The sequence below is a fragment of the Lynx rufus genome, unplaced genomic scaffold (genome assembly GCF_022079265.1).
Source record: "Lynx rufus isolate CCGP_SWC_20201006 ecotype Redwood Valley unplaced genomic scaffold, mLynRuf1.p SCAF_7, whole genome shotgun sequence".
Taxonomy (NCBI): Eukaryota; Metazoa; Chordata; class Mammalia; order Carnivora; family Felidae; genus Lynx; species Lynx rufus.
This window is the reverse complement of record NW_025814889.1, coordinates 83,015,890-83,038,432: the sequence shown is the minus strand read 5'-3', so window position 1 is coordinate 83,038,432 and position 22,543 is coordinate 83,015,890. Positions and strand designations below refer to the sequence as shown.

Below are 22,543 nucleotides of genomic sequence, written 5' to 3'. Positions count from 1 at the left end.
GATCACCATAACAAAGGTATAAAAAATTTGAAATATTTTGGAATTACCAAAATGTGACACAGAGACATGAAGTGAGTAAATGCTGTTGGAAAAATGGTGCTGACAGACTTGCTCAAAGCAAGGTTGCCATAAAACTTCAATTTGTAAAAAAAAAAAAAAAAAGATGTAATATCTGCAAAGCTCAATAAAGTAAAACACACAAAAAAGAGGTAGGCCTGTACTTACCACAGATGGGGAGGGGGATCCTAAAGGAGGCAGAAGCCAGAGAGGGGAGGGAGGAGGATGACAGACATGAGAACCTATGGTTCTTACCGCTGTTACTTGTTGAACTGGAAAGAGTAGACCCCATGATCTGAGGGAGCATCCACCGTCACCTGATTTTGCTGGCCGCCACTCTCCTGCACCACAGCCAAGGTAGGAGGGTCACCTTACACATTCCTTTGGTGACTTCCCACTAAAGTAGCCTAACTAGAACCCACCCAGACCCACCCCCTTCTGCACACCCGTGAGAGCACACGCACACATGCGCACACAGCATCACCTCCTCAACGATTAGAGCACTCTCTCTTCTTCCCAAGACACTACTCAGTACGAGCAGCATTAACCACTGTCTGTCCAATGTGAGGAAGGGCCTCATTCAAGGACACAGACGAAGTCCTTATTTCCTACATTCACTCACATACCTACCAGCTGACTGGGAACACAGAACCAGCATCACTGTTAGAGGAAGATCTTGATCAGGTGAAAGTCTGCCTGTTTGTTGTCCTATCCTCAATCCAAAGAGACGAGAAAGCTCTTACCTCAGCTGAGACACTGGATGGCGGCACAGGCGTGTACTGGGAGATGTATGCTCCTTGCATAGCAGCAGCCGTCGGCATGTACTAGAGTGAAAACCAGCAACAGGCTCAGAGATGGGCTCTTTGGCTACATTTAAAGTCCCTGGGAAGCTTTAAAAACCACTGATGCCTATGTTCCATCCCCAGAGAGTCTAATCTAATTGTCTTTTTCAAGAGCACTTCAGGTGGTTCTAAAGTGCACTGGCTTAGAGAGACGTCCACCTCCATGCCTTCCTTTCCTGATCTTTCCTGCCTTCTGCTTTTGCTCATCACACAGCCTTGAAGCTCTCCTGTGCAAGCCAGAATGCAGCTGACCTACGAGAAACTTCAAGAGCTTCACGCATTCTTCTATGATTTTCGTAAGAATTTCTAAGGACATGTGTGTGAGCTCCTGGATAAACTGCTATGTAGACAGAAGCACTATTTGTTTAGTTTTCCGAGGAGGAATCAGTTAAAAGGAGTGAACTGGGGAACAGAACGGCCGTATTCTGTTTCTCTCCTCATCTGAGTGTGCCTTCACTGATGCCGAAGTAACCGCCGCCCTCATTCACAAGTATTTATGCTGAAGAGTATGACACAGGGACCCCTTGCTCAGTTAGAGTTGAAAATCATAAATGTCCTGCTTTACCGTGCCTGTACTGCTGAGGGAGAGGTGGCCCAACTGCTGGGTAATAGGTCCCATCATGGAGGCAGGCTGGAGAGAAATGGGGTGATCCATCCCTGGTGTCAGAACTGAACCCTAGAGGCAGCACCAAAGGACAGGGTTAGTGATTCACATCTATCAGGACCACTGAAGGCAGACATTTAAAATTCCTGGGAAACAACACGTGAATAGTAACCCAGCTGTACAACAGAAACAGGAGCTCTGCTCATTGGCGTGGAGGAGTCCTTGTCTCGGAATAACAAACTCTGAGTTTGTTCTAAGTCAGAACTCACACCCACATTGTTTTTCTTTACATTGTTTTTCCCATTGTTTTTCTTTACATCAAATTGCCTCTTTGGCTTCTGCCCACTTCTGAACACTCACTGAAGGCTGCATGAGGTATGACTGGTGGTGCATCCAAGATGGGTTAGGTACTTGTACAGGAGATGTCTGAGTTACTCTCTAATGCAAACAAAATAAACAGACAAACACATTAACTGCCTAGAAACCACTGTTTCTCCCAGTGATCTGATAGTTTGGTTTCAGCAAAACCCCAAAAAAGTTGGAATGCCCCCTCACAACATAGAAACATTAAGAATAAACTCTTTATAAAATATATTAGCAACTCTTACATGTCAACAAATAACCCAATTTAAAAATGGGCAAAGGATAGGAATAGATACTTCTCTAAGAAGATTCACAAATGGCCAATAAGCACATGAAAGAGGTTCAACATCATTCGTCACTAGGGAAATGCAAATCAAAACCACGATGAGATACAACTTCATACGCACTAGGATGGCTGTAATTAAAGGGAGAGGATAACAAGTGTCATATACTGCGGGCAGGAACGTAAAATGGTACAGCAGCTTTGGAAAACAGTTTGGCAACTGCTCAAAAAATTAAACACAGAGTTCCTATGTAACCCAGCAAGTTCACTTGGAGGTATATACCCAAGAGAAACTAAAACATGTGTTGACACAATAATTGTACACAAACGTTCAAAGCAGTATTATTCACAATACCCAAAAGGCAGAAACAACTCAAAGAGACATCAACTGATAAGTGAATAGCAAAATGTGGTATAGTCCCACAAAGGAATGTGACTGATTCAGTCATAAAAAAGAACCAAGTGCCACTATATGCTACAACACGCTAAACCTTGAGAGCATGCTAAGTGAAAGAAGCTTGACACAAAAGACATATACTGTATGCTTCCATTTATTTTTTTAAAATTTTTTAATGTTTTATTTTTGAGAGAAAGAGACAGAGCATGAGTGGAGAGGGGCAGAGAGGGAGACACAGAATCCAAAGCAGGCTCCAGGCTCTGAGCTGTCAACACAGAACCTGACATGGGGCTCGGACCCATGAACTGTGAGATCATGATCCAAGCCAAAGTCGGAGGCTCAACCGATCCAGCCACCCAAGAGCCCTGTATGCTTCCAATTATATGAAGTATCCACAGTCGACAAATCTATACCCATAGAAAGTATATTAGTGGTTGCCAGGGGGTGGGGGTGAGGGAGAATGGGCAGTGACTACTAATGGGTACAGAGTCTCTTTCTGAGGTGATAAAAATATTCTGGAATTAGACAGTGGTGATACTTGCATAACTTTGCAAAATATGCTAGAAATTACAGACTTGTCTACGTTAAGTGGGTGAATTTATTTTTATTTTTTAAAATTTTCTTAAATATGAAATTTATTGTCAAATTGGTTTCCATACAACACCCAGTGCTCATCCCAAAAGGTGCCCTCCTCAATACCCATCACCCACCCTCCCCTCCCTCCCACCCCCCATCAACCCTCAGTTTGTTCTCAGTTTTTAACAGTCTCTTATGCTTTGGCTCTCTCCCTCTCTAACCTCTTTTTTTTTTCTTCCCCTCCCCCATAGACTTCTGTTAAGTTTCTCAGGATCCACATAAGAGTGAAAACATATGGTATCTGTCTTTCTCTGTATGGCTTATTTCACTTAGCATCACACTCTCCAGTTCCATCCACGTTGCTACAAAAGGCCACATTTCATTCTTTCTCACTGCCACGCAGTATTCCATTGTGTATATAAACCACAATTTCTTTATCCATTCGTCAGTTGATGGACATTTAGGCTCTTTCCATAATTTGGCTATTGTTGAGAGTGCTGCTCTAAACATTGGGGTACAAGTGCCCCTATGCATCAGTACTCCTGTATCCCTTGGGTAAATTCCTAGCGGTGCTATTGCTGGGTCATAGGGTAGGTCTATTTTTAATTTTCTGAGGAACCTCCACACTATTTTCCAGAATGGCTGCACCAGTTTGCATTCCCACCAAGAGTGCAAGAGGGTTCCCGTTTCTCCACATCCTCGCCAGCATCTATAGTCTCCTGATTTGTTCATTTTAGCCACTCTGACTGGCGTAAGGTGATATCTGAGTGTGGTTTTGATTTTAGTGGGTGAACTTTATGGCATATGAAGTATATCTCAATTTTAAAATGGAAAAAAATTAGCAATGAGAAACTAGAAATGCATCACAATAAACAAGTAGGTTTACCCCATGAATATAAGGATTGTTCAACATCAGATACTCTATAAACAAAAGTCAAAATTGAAGGAGAAAGCCATAGTATGAGATGCTGAAAAGGCATTTGATAAAATCCAGCAGCAATTTATTAAAAACAAACAAAAAAAACACCAAAAAGTGAAATAGAGACTAGAAACTACATACATATATTGAAAGCTATTACCAAAACCTAGCTGTTAACATTAACCTAAACAAAGAAATATTAAAACCCCTGCATTTATGAAAATAGTAGTTTATAGTAGGGTTAAACAGGTTACAATTAGATAAGAACACAATGGCATAAAATTGGAAAGAAAGAGAAAGCTATGATTTTGCACTGATGATATAACTGTATACCTAGAAAACTTAAAAGACTCAGTAAAAAAAAAAAAAAATGCTAGTAGTAGTATTTAGCATGGTAGCTGCATACAAGATACATGAACATAAACCAACAGCTTTTCTTCAGTGTATCCAGAAGTATCTAGAAATGCTTATAAAAACTATGGAACACTTAGGAATATATTCAACAAGAAAAGTATAAGACCTATGTAAACAACACGAAAACCTTGTTGACGGACATAAAAAGAGATTTAAAAACATGAAATACCAAATCTTGGGTGGAGGGAATACTTTTTAAAAAGTCAATTCTCAAAAAAAAAAGTCAGTTCTCTTAAACTAATCAATTTAATGTAATTCTAATTAAAATTATCAGGGGCGCCTGGGTGGCGCAGTCGGTTAAGCGTCCGACTTCAGCCAGGTCACGATCTCGCGGTCCGTGAGTTCGAGCCCCGCGTCAGGCTCTGGGCTGATGGCTCAGAGCCTGGAGCCTGTTTCCGAGTCTGTGTCTCCTTCTCTCTCTGCCCCTCCCCCGTTCATGCTCTGTCTCTCTCTGTCCCAAAAATAAAAATAAAAAAAAAAACATTGAAAAAAAGAAAAAATAAATAAAATTATCAGTTTTCCAGGGCGCCTGGGTGGCTTGGTCGGTTAAGTGTCCGACTTCGGCTCAGGTCATGATCTCACGGTCCGTGAGTTCGAGCCCCGCGTCAGGCTCTGTGCTGACAGCTCAGAGCCTGGAGCCTGTTTCAGATTCTGTGTCTCCCTCTCTCTCTGCCCCTCCCCTGTTCATGCTCTGTCTCTCTGTGTCTCAAAAATAAATAAACGTTAAAAAAAAATTTTTTTTTAAATTATCAGTTTTCCAAAAATTAGATAAAATGATCAATCATAAACTTTATACAGAAGAGTAAATGCCAAAAATAGCAAAAAGACTGAAAAATTTGGAACAGGTTTGTCTTATATTGGACCATATTATGAAAGCCACTGTGATCGAGTCAACGCATCACTGGAGTAAGAACAGACACAATGAGCACTGAAAGAGGATAAAGGATACAGAAACAAACCCCAATATTTATTATATGACAAAGGTGACAATTTAATTCACCATTTTTAATAAAAAAAATTTTTTTAATGTTTTATTTTTTAGAGAGAGACAGAGTGCAAGTGGGGGAGGGAGAGAGAGGGAGACACAGAATCTGAAGCAGGCTCCAGGCTCCGAGCTGTCAGCACAAAGTCTGATGCAGGGCTTGCAAACTGTGAGATCATGACCTGAGCTGCAGTCAGATGCTTAACTGACTGAGCCACCCAGGGGCCCCACCATTAATTTTTAATTTAATTCACCATGTTAATAATACATTAATTCAAATATGATGATATAATAATCTGGTGCTAGGACAACTCGTTAACATTCTGAAAGAATGCCATAAAATCCCTATCTGGTGGGGTACGCGGCTGGCCCAGTCAGTGGACTGTGTGACTCTTGATCTCAAGGTTGTGAGGTTGAGCCCCTGTGTTGAATGCAGAGATTACTTATGAAATCTTTAGAGGTACCTGGGTGGCTCAGTCAATTAAGCAACAACTCCTGATTTTGGCTCAGGTCATGATCTCATGGTTCATGAGATCAAGCCCCATGAGTCTGAGCTCTGCACTGACAACTCAGAGCCTGCTTAGGATTCTCTCTCTCCTTTGCTCTCTGCCCCTCCCCAGCTCACGTGGGCATACACGCACTCTCTCTCAAAAATAAACATTAAAAAAAAATCCCTATCTGCTACCATATACAAAAATAAATTCCTGGGGGCGCCTGGGTGGCTCAGTTGGTTAAGCGTCCAACTCTCTTGATTTCGGCTCAGGTCATGATCTCACAGTTTATGAATTCAAGCCCTGCACTGTCAGCACAGAGCCTTCTTGGGATTCTCTCTCTCCCTCTCTCTCTGCCCTTCCCCTGCTCACACTCTCTCTCACAAAATAAACTTTAAAATATATATATTAAAAAAATAACTTCCTGATGATTACATATTTAAATGTAAAACAATCAAAATAAATCTTGGAAGGGGCACCTGGGTGGCTCAGTTGGTTAAGCGTCCAACTTCAGCTTAGGTCATAATGGTTCATGAGTTTGAGCCCCGCGTTGAGCTCTGTGCTGACAGCTCGGAGCCTGGAGTCTGCTTTGGATTCTGTGTCTCCCTCTCTCTTTGCCCTTCCCCCACTCATGCTCTCTTTCTCCCAAATATAAACATTTAAAAAAATAATAATTAAAAAAAAATTCTTGCCTCCTACCCTAGATTTATTGAATTGGAAATTCTTTGTGTGGTGCCCAGTAATTTAAGTTTGATAAGCTCTCCAAGTGATTCAGATTTACAGTTCAAGACTGAGGACCACAACACAAAGTCAATGGACAAAAAATAAATTTGGAAAACAATATTTGTAAGAAAGATAACCAGAGGATTAATACTTAAATAATATACAAATAAGTTTTTTATAAGTTGATGGGAAAGGAATAACCAAACAAAAAAAATGGGCCAAGCATATGAAGAGCAATCAGAGAAGAGCAAATCAAAATATGATAAATGCAAAAAAAAAAAAAACGAACAAAAAACGCTTAAACTCAGCTATAGTCAGGGAAGTGCAAATTAAATAACAATGCAGGGGTGCCTGGGTGGCTCAGTTGGTTAAGCATCCCTTCTGACTTCAGCTCAGGTCATGATCTAACAGTTGGTGGGTTCGAACCCCATGTCAGGCTCTGTGCCTGGAGCCTGTTCAGATTCTGTGTCTCCCTCTCTCTCTGCCCCTCCCCCACTCATGCTCCATTTCTGTCTCAAAAATAAACATAAAAAAAAATTTAAAGCAACAATGCACTTTACACCTATCAAAACAGGAAAAACTTAAAAAGAGCAATGTCACTTACGGCTGGAGGGAAATGGGCACTCCCATACATTGTTTCAGTTCACTCCCATAATGTGAACTGAAACATTATGGAAAGCAATTTGGAAAGCCTTTATGGAAAGCAATCTGGCAACAGCTATAAAACTGAAAGTCCAAGGGCGCCTGGGTGGCTCAGTCCGTCAAGCACCAGACCTTTGGTTGCAGTTCAAGGCATGCATGATCCCACTTTTCCTAAGACTGTATCTCCCCCCAACTGTGTTCGGCTCCTGTGCTGACAGTGCAGAGCCTGCTTGGGATTCTCTGTCTCTCCCTTTCTCTGTCCCTCTTCTGCTCACATGCACATGCGCTCTCTTCCTCTCTCTCAAAATAAATAAACTTTAAAAATACATATTAAAAACAAAAAGAACCCTGAAAGTCCATATATTATTCAACCTAGCAATCATGCTCCTTGGACTCTAGTCCCCAGAAATAAAAGTACTCAAACTTAAGGATGTAGCCATAGGGGTCTTTACTTATGAGTGGTTTTATTTCTGGGAGCTAGAGTCCAAGGAATGTGCCTGCTAGGTTGAATAATACATGGATTGGAGTGTTATTTGTACCAGAAAAACTCTGAAATCCAAGTGAATACCCTTCACCAAGATAGAGTTGAAGAATTCTGGTATATCTGCAGCATGAAATATAATGCAACTATTTAAAAAAAGAAATAATTAAAATAAAGAACCTCAACATTAACTACATTAGAATCACATGTAGAGCTTGTTAAAAATTTAGCTTTCCAGGGGGGTGGAGGGGTGGGGTGAAGATGGACGAAATAGGTGGAAGGGATTATGAGCTACAGACTACCAGGTATGAAGTGAGTCACAGATATGAAAAGTACAGCATAGGGAATACAGTCGATAATACTATAATAACTTTGTATGGTGACAGATTGCTGGGACTCATCCCCAGAGTTTCTAATTCAGCAGATATGGGGTGGAACCCAGGAATTTATGTTTTTTTAAATTCTCAGGTGATTCTACTGGTCTAGGGACCACACTTTTTTTTTAACGTTTATTTGTTTTTGAGACAGAGAGAGACAGAGCATGAACGGGGGAGGGTCAGAGAGAGAGGGAGACACAGAATCCGAAGCAGGCTCCAGGCTCTGAGCTGTCAGCATAGAGCCCGATGCAGGGCTCGAACTCACGGACTGCGAGATCATGACCTGAGCCGAAGTCGGCCGCTTAACCGACTGAGCCACCCAGGCGCCCCATAGGGACCACACTTTTGAGAATCACTGGTTTAAGATACTGTTAAGTGAGAGGAGAGAAGTATAAAAATATATTTAATATGGCCAGATTTCTGTAAAATAAACGATGACTTCCAAAACTGTATACATATGTGTATATCACATGAAGAAAAATATGGAATTTTTTGAAATATATGGAAAGGAAATTAATATGGGTTTACTTATGGGGTGGTAGACAGAGAGTAAGAGGATGCTACCATAACAGTCTATATATATGTAATGTGATCACATGTTATGCTTTCAACTAAAATGATTTGTGAGCAATATACATAAAGGAAACACCAAAAAATAAGTAGTTTCCAGCCTTATATTCCTTTACCTAAAGCACAGTGATAACGGAAAACCACCACACCCTTTTTTGGGCATGAACACACCTGATATGAAGACACAGGAGATGGAAGATATGGGGACAGTGCAGACTGAGCAAGCATCCTGCTGGGGGTGATGTTATAAGGAGCTGGGTAAAACCTGGAAGAAGGAACCTCATCAGTAAGGAGTCACAGGAAACCACAAGGGCCCCACTAACAGACACAGCCACTTCCCACTAACTACTGTTTAAAAATCAAGATGAAACATCCCAGTACCAGGACAGGCTGTTGTCATTTTCAGGTAGCCCAATGATAGCAAACACCCTTACCCATTCTGAAGAGCTGTGGTGGGATCATAGGTCAAAGCCATACCACCCTATAAAGGAAGAACACAGTGATCAATCATATTGTGAGCCCTTGGGTGGTAACAGGAGGAAGCCCAGAATGTCAAGACTAGGATGTGTTTGATGCAACAGATTAGAGCAAAGTCTGGACTGGTCCCATTACTGCTGTTCTGGAGTTTTTCTGGTTGTGCAGGCTGCAAAATCCCGCTCAAGACCCACACTGAAGATCATGTTAAGCAGCCAGCCATCTCTCAGTTACATGCTATAGCTCTCAAGCTTGCCACTAAACTCACAGAAATCAGGCCATGGTAATTTCCATTCCACTTTAATAACCTTAGTACTCCTGTCTCCTCAGAGGTCCTCTTACCACATCTCCATTCCTTGGCCAGGCCCGTCCATTTTGCACATATTTTCCTTGGTTCTGTCGTTTCTTTGGACCACCATCAGCAAATTTGCAAAGCAAGGGATCAGAAGGGGCTGCCAAGAAAGCAAGCAAACAGGCAGCTGAGTCCTACCTCACTTAGTCCATTCACACTCATGCAAAATGCCTCCAGAATCTTCCCTGGAAGTAACAATCTGTGGCTCTCTCAGCCTGATTCCCAGATGCCTCACCTGGTACTCCAGCAGGTGTCTTAATATATTTTCCATTAAAGTGGGTGATGATGGCTTCACACTTCTCTGTGGACTCCATCCTAAGGAGCACAAGAGGGGTTAGGCTCTAGCTTCTCCAGGATCTGTGCTCCCCCTACATTCAAAGAGAAAGCTCTAAGTTCCCAGCCCCACAAATGCTCCAAAAATTATGACTCTAGAAACACAGTTTTCTCCACACAAATTCAAGGTATCTTGAAGAGGCAACCGCATTTTTTTTAAATGTTTATTTTTTGAGAGAAAGAAAGAGAGAGCACAAGCAGGGAAGAGGCAGACAGACAGGAGACACAGAATTCAAAGCAGGCTCTAGGCTCTGCACAGAGCCTGACGCAGGGCTCAAACTCAAGAGCTGTGAGATTGTGACCTGAGCCGAAGTCAGGTGCTTAACCAACTGAGCCACCCAGGCACCCTGTGGCAACCCCAGCTTCTAAAAGCTCCCTCAACTGGCTCGTATAGGGCTCCTAAAAGGAAAAATGAAGATCCTCATGCTATGAATATCCCAAAGAAGTTACTGATGGATAGGCCCACTATTAGGTCTGGTTCACAAACAAGAATAGAATAAATAGTGGCTGTCACCATTATTTATTTTATTTTATTACTTATTTATTTCTTAGGAATAACCTTTTTTTTTATGTATATTTTTGAGAGACAGAGAACAAGTGTGAGCAGGGGAGGAGCACAGAGAGGGGGGCAGACAGAGGATCCCAAGCGGTCTCTGTGCTGACAGCAGCGGGCCCAATGTGAGGCTCAAACTCACAAACCATGAGATCATGACCTGAGCCGACGTCTGGACACCTAACCAAATGACCCACCCAGACACCCAGATTTTTTTATTTAAAAATTTTTTTAATATTTATTTGAGAGAGAGAGAGTATACACAATACAACTGAAGGAGGGACAAAGAGAGAGGGAGAGAGGGCATTCCAAGCAGGCTCCACGTTGTCAGAGCCCAACGTGGGGCTCAATCTCACAAACTGTGAGATCATGACCTTATCCAAAATCAAGAGTAGAACACTTAACCAACTGAACCACCCAGGCTCCCCTGCTTTTTTTTTTTTTTTAATAAGCTCTATGCCTAGTGTGGGGCTTGAACCCATGACCCTGAGATCAAGAATCACATGCTCTACCCACTGAGCCAGCCAGGTACCCCATGTCACCATTAGTTTTTATTACAAAATTCCTAACTTCACTCCAATAAAACTGTACAAGCTAAGAACTTGCTAATGTTTATTTTTTGCTTTTGTAGTCTAATTAGCTCCTAATAATATTAAGATTTTATAAAACTGTAAGAGGAAAGGGAAGACAGAGTTCATGGTCTATAGTGACAGAAACAATGTTGGGAACTACTGAGTTAAAGTGTCTTATTGGGGAAAGACGACAAGTAAGAAACTAGAAAATCTAGATTCCAGCACCAGTTTACTACCCAAAGTTCTGTGAGTTAGGACCTGCACAAAAACCCACTGGACCTATTCCTCATTTCTGCTTTAGGGATAATATCCACCCTACCCTATTGCAGATCAAATGAGATCATGTCTTTTAAGTGTGTTCTAAAAATTCTAAGGGTCTATATGACACAAGTTACAGTATCTTCCCCTCCTTCCATATTTAAAGTAAATCTCATTGCATTTTCTATGCCAATAACCACTAAAAATATGAACCATTCCTATGAAGGTGGTCATTTTAAAACGGTCTCAAATGGAACCTTTTAGGGAAAAACCACAACCTAGGTATTCCACAGCAGCAGTCTTTAGTTGGGTTACTTCTACTCCTTAATCTTCCAGAAGGCTACGCAGGCATGGGGTATTTTAAGAGAACTGTTTTCAGACCCTCCACTTCCTCATAAGCTCTTTCCTAAAACTGGTCTGCCTGGGGAGAGCCTGTGGCCACCAAAGGTCAAGTGCCCTCTCACAGCCACCCCTTTCCACAGATTTTGCACCCATCCCCAAACTCCACAAGAGGCAATGATGCCTGACTTTTAAATCATTTTGTAAGTCAGATGTTTCTAATTCTTCTTTCCAACAAGCTGGATAACTCAGTAGGTTGTTAACGGACACATTAAAAAATCAATTTTGACAAATCAATCACATTGGTTATTGGCATATAAATAAGAATTCAAAGAATTCCTATTTTAACAAAACTCTTTCTATTCCCATTTACTTATTTGTGTGAACAGGTTTCTCAGCATGAAAACAAAAAAAACAGTTACAGAGAAGTACGACAGAATGATCCATAAAAAGACTTTCAACTATAAAAATATTTTATACTGGAATACAATTTTGTAAGGAAACGGAATGGAAATACAAGATCAAGAAAAGTGGGGGGGGGGGGGGGGGCGGCGCCCAGGTGGCTCAGTTGGTTAAGTGTGTGTTGATCTCAGCTTAGGTCATGACCTCATAGTTTGTGGAGTTGAGCCCCGCATCTGGCTGTATGCTGATGGCATGGAGCCTGCTTGGGATTCTCCCCCTCTCCCTCTGCCCCGTCCCCCGTCAAAATAAATAAATAAAATTTAAATAGTCCCTAAACACATCAGTCTATTAAAAAAAAAAAAAAAAGAAGGGGCGCCTGGGTGGCTCAGTCAGTTAAGCATCTGACTTAGGCTCAGGTCATGATCTCCCAGTTCATGAATTCGAGCCCTGTTTTGGGCTCTGTGCTGACAGCTCAGAGCCTAGAGCCTGCTTCAGATTCTGTGTCTCCTTCTCTCTTTGCCCCTCCCCTGCTTGTGCTCTCTCTCTCTCAAAAATAAATAAAAAACACTAAAAAAAAGTTTTTTTAAAAGAAAAAGAACATCATAATAAGAATGATCTAAGAGTTATGACTATTGGGGCGCCTGGGTGGCTCAGTCAGTTAAGCGTTTGGCTCTTGACTTGAGCTTAGATCATGATCTCGTAAGTTCAAGACCCACATCGGGCTCTGCCCTGGCAGTGTGGGGCCTACTTGGGATTCTCTCTCAATCTTTCTGCCCCTACCCCATTTGCACGCCTCTCTCTAAAAAAAAAAATTAATAAACTTAAAAAAAAAGTTATAACTATTAAAAAAGAAATGTCCTATATATTTTTAAAAGGATGATTTTGTATATCACATTGCTATGACATTTAGATATATTTGCATACATTTATAAATGACATGACAGTTTTATTTAAAATGTCAATACTTGTAATTTGCTGGAAATTATACTTTGCAAGATCTAAATGTATGAAGAAAATATGTAGATAGTAACATAGAAAGATGCAAAAGATTTCAGTTTTTCAAGTCTTCAAAGCCACAGTTTCCAAACTGGGCTCGGAGGTACCCTGTGCCTCTGCAGTGAGCTCACAGAGGCACACATAGGGAATTTTTGAACTTTCTGAAGAAAATACAGCAACATCTGTTGGATACTGGATGGACTACTAACTCTAAACAGGTCACTATTTCAACATTAGATCACCCTACAATCCTTTGATACTGTATTATTACAAAGCTAGTTTTTCAATGGTGGCTACGACAAAAGCAAAAACCGTAAGAAAACCAGTGTATAACAGGAAATAAGGGTGTAAGTGTCTAATCTGATTCCAAGGCTTGAGAAGTTGTGCAGTGTTCAACAGATGCACATCCCATTTGTAAGTATAATAAGTATAAAGATTGAAATAAAAATATTTTCTCTTTTAATGCATTTTTGAAATAGCTACAATTTTTTTAATTAAAATTTTTTTTTATTTTAGAGAGGGTGCACAAGTGGGGGAGAGAATCCCACAATCCCAGGATCATGACCTGAGCCAAAATCAAGCAAAAACCGACTGAGGCGCCCAGGCACTCCAAAATAGCTACAAAATTTTTAACATAAAAACTTTTTGAGTTGTTTAGACCATTAAATTACTCAATAAACTGAACTGTTACGCATTTCTTTTGCTCAGTTTTTTTGTTTTTTGTTTTGTTTTTAAATAAACTCTACCCCAATGTGGGGCTCGAACATACAACCCAGAATCAAGAGTCGCATGCTCCGGGCGCCTGGGTGGCGCAGTCGGTTAAGCGTCCGACTTCAGCCAGGTCACGATCTCGCGGTCCGTGAGTTCGAGCCCCGCGTCGGGCTCTGGGCTGATGGCTCGGAGCCTGGAGCCTGTTTCCGATTCTGTGTCTCCTTCTCTCTCTGCCCCTCCCCCGTTCATGCTCTGTCTCTCTCTGTCCCAAAAATAAATAAACGTTGAAAAAAAAAATTAGAAAAAAAAAAAGAGTCGCATGCTCTACTGACTGAACCAGCTGGGTGCCCCTTCAAGTATTTCTTTTGGTCTAGAGCAAAAAACAAAGTACTGAGGCAACATAAGGTGCCATGAACTGAAAAAGGTTGAGAACCTCTGCTTTAAGAGTATGGGAGCAAAAAAAAAAAAAGTCTGATGACTTCAAGCCTAGGAACTCTCTTTTAGTTATACTTGGGATTGCCAGCAGGTGGTGCTACCAAGATTGAGTTTCCAAGATCTGAAATACTCCAGAGTAAGGGAGTGTTCCTGGACCAGACAAGATATTTTAACACAAAATGGGAACTTCAGATCACTTATTCCAATAGTTTTCAAACTTTTAGAAAAAGTGACAGAATCTCCGTTTAAACAAAATCTTAAAATAAAGGCAGCACCATTTCTTAAGTGGGCTAGGAGATTATGAAGCCCTACAAATGACACTTAAGCCCAGAAGAGGTAGGCAACCTGGAGAACTCCGCAGCTGTAGGGTATACCTTAAGAAAACCACTCATCTATATCAATCTCCACTTCACAGAGTAAACCAAGTCACATAAAGGTCTGATATCACAGGGGCAGTTAGTGGCAGAGTTGGTCTAGGATCTAAGTCTCTCAACAGAACTGAAAAGGTAGACCAAATCTTCATCCCACTGATTTTAAAGCCAGAAGGATTACCACTCACTGTGGGACCTTGCACAAATCACTTTATATTGGGGACTCCGGTTTCCTTATCTATAAAATGGCTTTTTTTTAGAGTATCCTTTTATTTTTATTTTTTTGAGAGAGAGAGTAAGCACATGAGTGGACAGAAGCACATGAAGGACAGAGGGAAAGACAGAATCCCAAGCAGGCTCCACACCCAGTGCAGAGTGCAACACGGAGTTCAATCCCATGATCCTGGGATCATAACCTGAGTCAACAAGAGTTAGAAGCTCGACTGACTGAGCCACCCAGGTGTCCTGGTTTCCTTAAAACAGAGAATATTTACAGTGAAACCTTGGATTGCAAGTAACTTGTTCTGTGAATGTTCTGCAAAATGAACAAACATTTCTAATAAATTTTAACTTGATAAATGAGCAATGTCTTACAATACAAGTTGTATGTGACGCCAAATGTCACATGATCACAACTGAGCCAATGGTTCTTCCCTCTCTCTCTTTCTGCAGGACTGTGGGTGATCATCTCTATGCTTGAATGCTCAGTCTTAGGCCGCGGTGTTTGGCAGAAATCAGTGATTTTTCAGAACCTTGGAAGATGCCCACAACAGGCACTAGTGCATTTTTTGTCACTTCAAAGCACCTATGGACAGTCCTTTGCTTTTGTATGGACAGTCCACACAAGAGTAAACTTAGGAATGCTTTGCTTCGTTCTAGGTCAGGCTGCCTGCAGGTATACAGACCTTTCCCTCTGCTGCCTTATTGCCAGTTACATTAAATACAGTATATGATGAGAGTTTATTAATATTGCACTGGAGTCAACATCCGTGTGACCATATACTATGGCCGCCATGTAGAAAAAGATTCCACTGAGCCAACAGATAGCAGTGATTCTGTTAGTGAAAGTCGCCCTACACAATAACCCAACTCTCTCTTGTCTCCCTCACACCAGCCATGAAGGTTTTCAAAGATAAGTGCAGGTTAATTTATTTTTCTTTATATTTTTTATTATAGTAATCATTTGTAGTAATAATTTTCATATGAATATTTTTGAGTTGTAGAACGAATCATCTGAGTTTCCATTATTTCTTATGCAGAAATTCACATTGATATTCAAGAGCTTTGGATTACAAGCATGTTTCCGGAATGAATTATACTCGCAAACCAAGGTTTTACTATATTTCGTGGGGTTGTTGTAAAGATTAAATGAGATAATAGAATGAGAAACTATTCAGTAAACTGTAAGAAGATATAGAATTATTGTATTCTTCTTGGGTCTGGATCAAAGGAACAAATGCTACAGTAGCAAGAAATAGTAGAGAAAGGATAAAGATTTGGGAGCAAATGGGTTTTTGAGTATTGTGACCTCTAATTAAATGAATTTCTGATTCACTGTCAAGTACTTTAGGCCAATAATTTGTCCCTTGGGGGAGGGAGTACAGATTTTTTTGGTGATCTTCTAAGTGACATTCTTTATTAACTTCATCATTTACCATTCTTGATATCCCTCACCTTGCAAAGCCAACCCCTCTGCTGGTCCCACTGGTATCTCGAAGGATTCGAGTAGAGATAACCTGGCCAAAGGGCTTCAGCATCCCCTCCAGTTCTTGTTCATCCATTGATAATGGAAGGTTTGATATGTATAAATTTGTGGGGTCCTGCTCCTGTTGCTATGGGGAAAAAAGTGAGAAAATGAAGCTCACATCTCTTATCCCTCTTCCACCCTAAGCCCTCATCACAATACGACATCTCAGAAAAGAGACAGTAGGAAGGGGCCCACATAAACAAAGTGTATCTTAACTATTCATAACACCTAGTCTCACTACCATGGATTGTATGTTGAGTCGAGGGAAAAAAAAAAAAAAGCAGATTCAATATTTCCAGTACTTTACACACCCATAATACAAGTCATCGGTGATGTTTTGGCTGTCTCTTTAAGAACTAGGCAGAGCAGCTACTCCTCCCTCCCCAGCACTGGATTCCCTTGGCCAGCACTGCTTCCCGGCTGGCCTGTTTTAAGCAATCCTCCTCCCTCCTCTTCCGGCCACAGCAGAATCCTCTGAGTAGGAATGCCTGTTCAATCCTCTGAGTAGGAATGCCTGTTCACTCTCGACTGAGGGAGAGCAGGAAGAGGGAGAAGGGGAAAGGAAAGGCAATGTGCTGGGGGCTGTGCTAAGGGGCAGATGTTTAGCTCTCGGGGTCACCATGCAGCCCTCAGAGCTCTAATCTCCTAGGAACTCTGAAGTCTCCTAAACGCCATTATCAGAGGGCTTTTCTCAGAAAAGAGGAAAGAGGTGGAAGAGCCCCCACCAGGGGGCAGAATGTGCAAAATGGCAATAACTTCCCACAGCTGTATTTTTAAGAACTTAAGCAGTCACTGCCCTAGAGAGTAGGGTCTGGTCACCAGCAACTTCAATCCCTCTTCTGCCTTTCCCCTCAGGGCTTTGTTTTTCTTTAACCATACAGGAAAGAGTGACGGTCAGGCCCACCTCATCAGCTCTACAGAGTATTCACAATGACTTCAGAAAGGCAAGGGGGCAATCCCGCCTCAAAACAGAAGGGAGAGAAAAGCCTCAGGTTTTCTAGTAGTCTGGATTAAAACAAAAGCTCCCCAGAGACATGACAAAGAGGGTCAGCTTCCTTCCTTGCTGTGGCTTCCCTCTCCCCAACCCCTAACAATTCCCCTACAGATACCCCACCCCCAGCACAAGCAAAGGGAACAGTGTTGGGAAGTGAAGAGCACTTCTTAACTTCTGAGTTGCACAACTGGCTTCTTCATAGAATGTTGCTAAACTACCACAAGCTGTCTGGTAGGGAAGTGGGGCCAGGGTGTAAATGGAGAAACAGCAGGAGGAAGGGAAGCTTCTTGACCCTCTTACCTGCTTATAATACTTGATGAGAGGAAGAGTTGACAGAGCTACCTACCACAGATTTTGAAGAACACCTTCCTCTGGCAGCCAAGGGATGCTCAATGGGACGCTGGCCCAGCCTTTCTTTGGTCAGATATAGTCAAAAACTACTGCACATGGCCCTTGCCCATCAAATTCATGGTCTTACACCCTCTGGAAGCCTTAGAACTGGACCTCTGGTGCTAGGAGGAGTAGACATGGGGTAGAACCCTTACCTTTGCCATCTGTGCCTGCACACCACTGGCTTTCAGTGCTGTGACAGCTTTCTGTGCTGCCGAAGGACTGTCAAAGTCCACAAAGCCATAGCCTGGAACAGGGAAATAGCATCACTGGGAGGTGGGGGTGTAGGGGATGCAGGAGGCCCAGGCTTGTCAGAAGACAGAGGAAGAGTTATGATCCATGTAACAGAGTAGGAGGGAGAAAGAAATTAAGAGGTTTCAAGCGGTTATCCACGTGCTCTTCAAACCCCATGAGATTTAGTCTATTTTACAGCTATGCATGCCAAGGGCGATGGGGTCCTTGTGATGTTCTTGCCTTTTTCCCTCCCCCTTAAGAAATAGGAGGTTTCAGAAACTAGGCTCTTCTAATAATCCACAGCCCCCACCCCTAACGAACTCTTTCCTGTTTTCTAGCCACATCCCAGGAATGCCAGGCATGTAGGGAATATAGCCTCTCCGTTGCAGACAGCCAGCCACCTGTGAGAAGCCCCACCCCACCCAATAGATAGTCCTTCACCTCCTTCTATTCCTCCATCCACACCCAGCGCTGCTCGAAACCTCAACAAATTCATCCTTACAAAATAATACCCACCAAGTCATTGCACCACTACCACTACTGCAAGGCATTTACAATGCTTTACTAAATAGAAACAATCTTACCTCCCATATCCACCATCCAATCTGGGGAAACAAGAAGTCCAAAACAGGCTGAGGGACTCTGTGCACGCTTCTAGCCTTGGGTCCCCAAAATAGCATTTTCAGCTCTAGCTATCTGGTCACCAAACAATCTAAATATCTGTTAGTCTTTTAAGCCTGAAAACCTTAGAGATGCCTCCCCAGCACTGAGTACTAGGAGCTTTGAGCAGTAAAGATAAGAGACAAGGGATGGCTTCACTCATAGGTGCTCTCCATCACCAAAGATAGCTGTTCTCTCACCTTTGCATTTGTTTGTACTCTTGTCCAGTATGGCCTTAGTGGAGACAATCTTGCCATATCTAAGGGAAAAGAAAATGCAAAGTGATAATGTGGGGGCAGGGATTTAGAACAGGACAGAGATCAAGACATCTGGATGAATCCATGCCCTTTCTTCAAAACTGTTCCTACTCAAACCTTAATAAAAACAAGAAGAAATAAATTTAAAATGTCAAGCTCATCATATAAACCTATTCTCCAAAGATGCCTACAAGAAATAACATAACTGCAGTCCCTACAATACCAACATGTTTCTCTCTTCTTCCCCAATTAAGACTTAGATACTAGGTGGGAAGAGACTATTATCTTCTTGGGAAAAGAAGCCTGGTGATATCCACATAGTGTGTGTAGGGGCAGAGCTCTGGCTGGAATTCCTTGGGGACTAAATATAATCCTTAATAATCAATTACCTTCTTCTGGACAAACACCATTCTTATGAAAAACCTATAGATATTTCTCTTCTCTGCATCCCATTACCCACCTCTGATTGAAGGTTAACCTGAGCCAAACTTTTTCTTTTTACATAATTTTTTTCTTCTATATAATTTTTTTCTATATAACTTTATATTTTTTTCTTCTATATAATTTCTATATATAATTTTCTTCTATATATTTTTTAATTTACATCCAAGTTAGTTAGCATATAGTGCAATAATGATTTCAGGAGGAGAATCCAGTGATTCATCACCTACATATAACATCCAGTGCTCATTCCTTAATGCCCCTTGCCCAATTAGACCATCCCCCACCCAAAACCCCTCCAGCAACAGTTTGTTCTCTATATTTAAGAGTCTCTTATGTGTTGTCCCCCTCCCTGTTTTATTATTTTTTGCTTCCCTTCCCTTATGTTCATCTGTCCTGTACCTCAAATTCCACACAGGAGTGAAGTCATATGATATCTGTCTTTCTCTAATTTCCATTAGCATAATACACTCTAGTTCCATCCACATTGTTGCAAATGGCAAGATTTCATTCTTTTTGATTGCCGAGTATTACTCCATCACATATATATGTATATATACATATATATGTATATATTTACACACACACACACGTACGTATATATATACACGTATACGTGTGTGTGTGTGTGTATATATATATATATATATATATATATACGTGTATACACACACACACACACACACACACACACACACACACATCTTTATCCATGCATCAGTTGATGGACATTTAGGCTCTTTCCATAATTCGGCTATCATTGACAGCACTGCTATAAACATTGGGGTGCATGTGCCCCTTCGAAACAGCACACCAGTATCCTTTGGATAAATATCCTTTGGGTTGTAGGGTAATTCTATTTTTAATTTTTTGAGGAACCTCCATACTACTTTCCAGAGTGGCTGCATCAGTTTGCATTCCTACCAGCAGAGCAAAACGGTTCCTTTTTCTCCACATCCTTGCCAACATTGGTGGTTGTCTGAGTTGTTCATTTTAGCCATTCTGACAGGTGTGAGATGGTATCTCATTATGGTTTTGATTTGTATTTCCCTGATAAAGAGTGATGTTGAGCATTTTTTTATGTGTCTGTTAGCCATCTGGAATAGGGGAATAATTCCAGTAGCCTTCTTTGGAATAGTGTCTATTCATGTCTTTTGCCCATTTCTTCACTGGATTGTTTTTTGGGTGTTGAGTTTGAGAAGTTCTTTATAGATTTTGGATACTAACCCTTTATCTGATATGTCATTTGCAAATATCCTCTCCTAGTCCGTCGGTTGCCTTTTAGTTTGGTTGACTGTTTCCTTCACTGTGCAGAAGCTTTTTATTATGATGAGGTCCCAGTAGCTCATTTTTGCTTTTGTTTCCCTTGCTTCTGGAGACATGTAAAGTAAGAAGTTGCTATGGCCAAGATCAAAGAGGTTGTTGCCTGTTTCATCCTCTAGGATTCTGATGGCTTCCCGTTTTACATTTAGGTCTTTCATCCATTTTGAGTTTATTTTTGTATATAGCGTAAGAAAGTGGTCCAGGTGCAGTCTTCTGCATGTTGTTGTCCGGTTTTCCCAACACCATTTGCTGAAGAGACTGTCTTTATTCCATTGGATATTCTTTCCTGCTTTGTCAAAGATTAGTTGGGTATACATTTGTGGGTCCATTTCTGGGTTCTCTATGCTGTTCCATTGATCTAAGTGTTTTTGTGCCAGTACCATACTATCTGGATGATTACAGCTTTGTAATACATCTTGATGTCTAGAATTGTGATGCCTCCAGCTTTGGTTTTCTTTTTCAGGATTGCTTTGGCTATTCAGGGTCTTTTCTGGTTCCATACAAATTTTAGGATTGTTTGCTCTAGCTCTGTGAAGAATGCTGGTGTTATTTTGACAGAGGTTGCAATGAATATGTAGATTGCTTTGGGTAGTATCAACGTTTTAACAATATTTGTTCTTCCAATCCATGAGCACGGAATGTTTTTCCATTTCTTTGTATCTTCTTCAATTTCTTTCATAAATTTTCTATAGTTTTCAGTGTATAGATTTTTCACCTCTTTGGTTAGATTTATTCCTAGGTATTTTACGGGTTTTGGTGCAACAGTAAATGGGATCGCTTCCTTGATTTCTCTTTCTGCTGCTTCATTATTGGTATATAGAAATGTAGGGGCGCCTGGGTGGCTCAGTCGGTTAAGCGTCCGACTTCGGCTCAGGTCACGATCTCACGGTCTGTGAGTTCGAGCCCTGCGCCAGGCTCTGTGCTGACAGCTCAGAGCCTGGAGCCTGTTTCGGATTCTGTGTCTCCCTCTCTCTCTGACCCTCCCCCATTCATGCCCTGTCTCTGTCTCAAAAATAAATAAATGTTAAGAAAAAGCTAAAAAAAAATGTAACAGATTTCTGTACATTGATTTTATACCTGCAACTTTGCTGAATTCATGGATCAGTTCTGGCAGTTTTTTTGTGAAATCTTTTGGGTTTTCCACATAGACTATCATGTCATCTGCGAAGAATGAAAGTTTGCTTCCGCCTTGCCAATTTGGATGCCTTCTTTTTCTCTGTGTTGTCTGACTGCTGAAGCTAGGACTTCTAACACTATGTTGAACAACAGTGGTGAGAGGGAACATCCCTGTCGTGTTCCTGACCTTAGGGGGGAAGCTCTCAGTTTTTCCCCATTGAGGATGATATTGGTGGTGGATCTTTTGTATATACGGCTTTTATGATCTTGAGGTATGATCCTTCTATCCCTACTTTCTTGAGGGTTTTTATCAAGAAAAGATGCTGTATTTTGTCAAAAGCTTTCTCTGCATCTACTGAGAGGATCATGTGGTTCTTATTCTTTTATTAATGTGATGTGTCACACTGATTGATTTGCAGATATTGAACCAGCCCTGCATCCCAGGGACAAATCCCACTGGATTGTGGTAAATAATTCTTTTAATGTATTGTCGGATCCAGTTGGCTAGTATAAACTGCTCGTTTCAAACCCTAGTTCTGACACTCTATAGCTGTATGTCATTTCGGACAAGTCATTTAACCCCTATGGGCCTCAGTCCCATCATCTGTAAAGCAGAGATAGGATTGTTGGGAATACGAAATGAGTTCATGGATATAAAGCACTAATGTCTACCATATGGTAAATGCTTGAAAGTTCTTTACTATTATCATCGTTACTACAGTCAAGAAACTTCAACTTTAGTGCAAATGGTTCTCTGCCCTGCTTTACTTTATTCTAAGCCTTCTATTTCTCACTGTCAAGATTTGAGCATGTTAGGGAGGTGAGTGGGTACAAAACCAGGTGCAACAGCAGTGTTAAGAAATT

The 22,543-nt window shown here is 41.3% G+C and overlaps 1 protein-coding gene across 2 annotated transcripts in view; it reads right to left on the bottom strand.

Annotated features, from left to right (window-relative positions):
• RBMS2 (RNA binding motif single stranded interacting protein 2) overlaps positions 1 to 22,543 on the bottom strand; it is a 72,951-nt gene that overhangs the window by 6,095 nt on the left and 44,313 nt on the right. For both annotated transcript variants that reach the window (XM_047067035.1, XM_047067034.1), the window contains 11 exons: positions 18,743 to 18,801; positions 17,804 to 17,895; positions 16,192 to 16,349; positions 9,783 to 9,862; positions 9,538 to 9,647; positions 9,156 to 9,202; positions 8,893 to 8,986; positions 1,864 to 1,941; positions 1,465 to 1,575; positions 801 to 881; positions 313 to 398 (listed from right to left, as the gene is read on the bottom strand). In XM_047067035.1, the coding sequence (XP_046922991.1) occupies positions 318 to 398; positions 801 to 881; positions 1,465 to 1,575; positions 1,864 to 1,941; positions 8,893 to 8,986; positions 9,156 to 9,202; positions 9,538 to 9,647; positions 9,783 to 9,862; positions 16,192 to 16,349; positions 17,804 to 17,895; positions 18,743 to 18,801 (991 nt within the window). In that variant the 3' untranslated portion in view covers positions 313 to 317. The remainder of the gene's footprint in view (positions 1 to 312; positions 399 to 800; positions 882 to 1,464; positions 1,576 to 1,863; positions 1,942 to 8,892; positions 8,987 to 9,155; positions 9,203 to 9,537; positions 9,648 to 9,782; positions 9,863 to 16,191; positions 16,350 to 17,803; positions 17,896 to 18,742; positions 18,802 to 22,543) is intronic.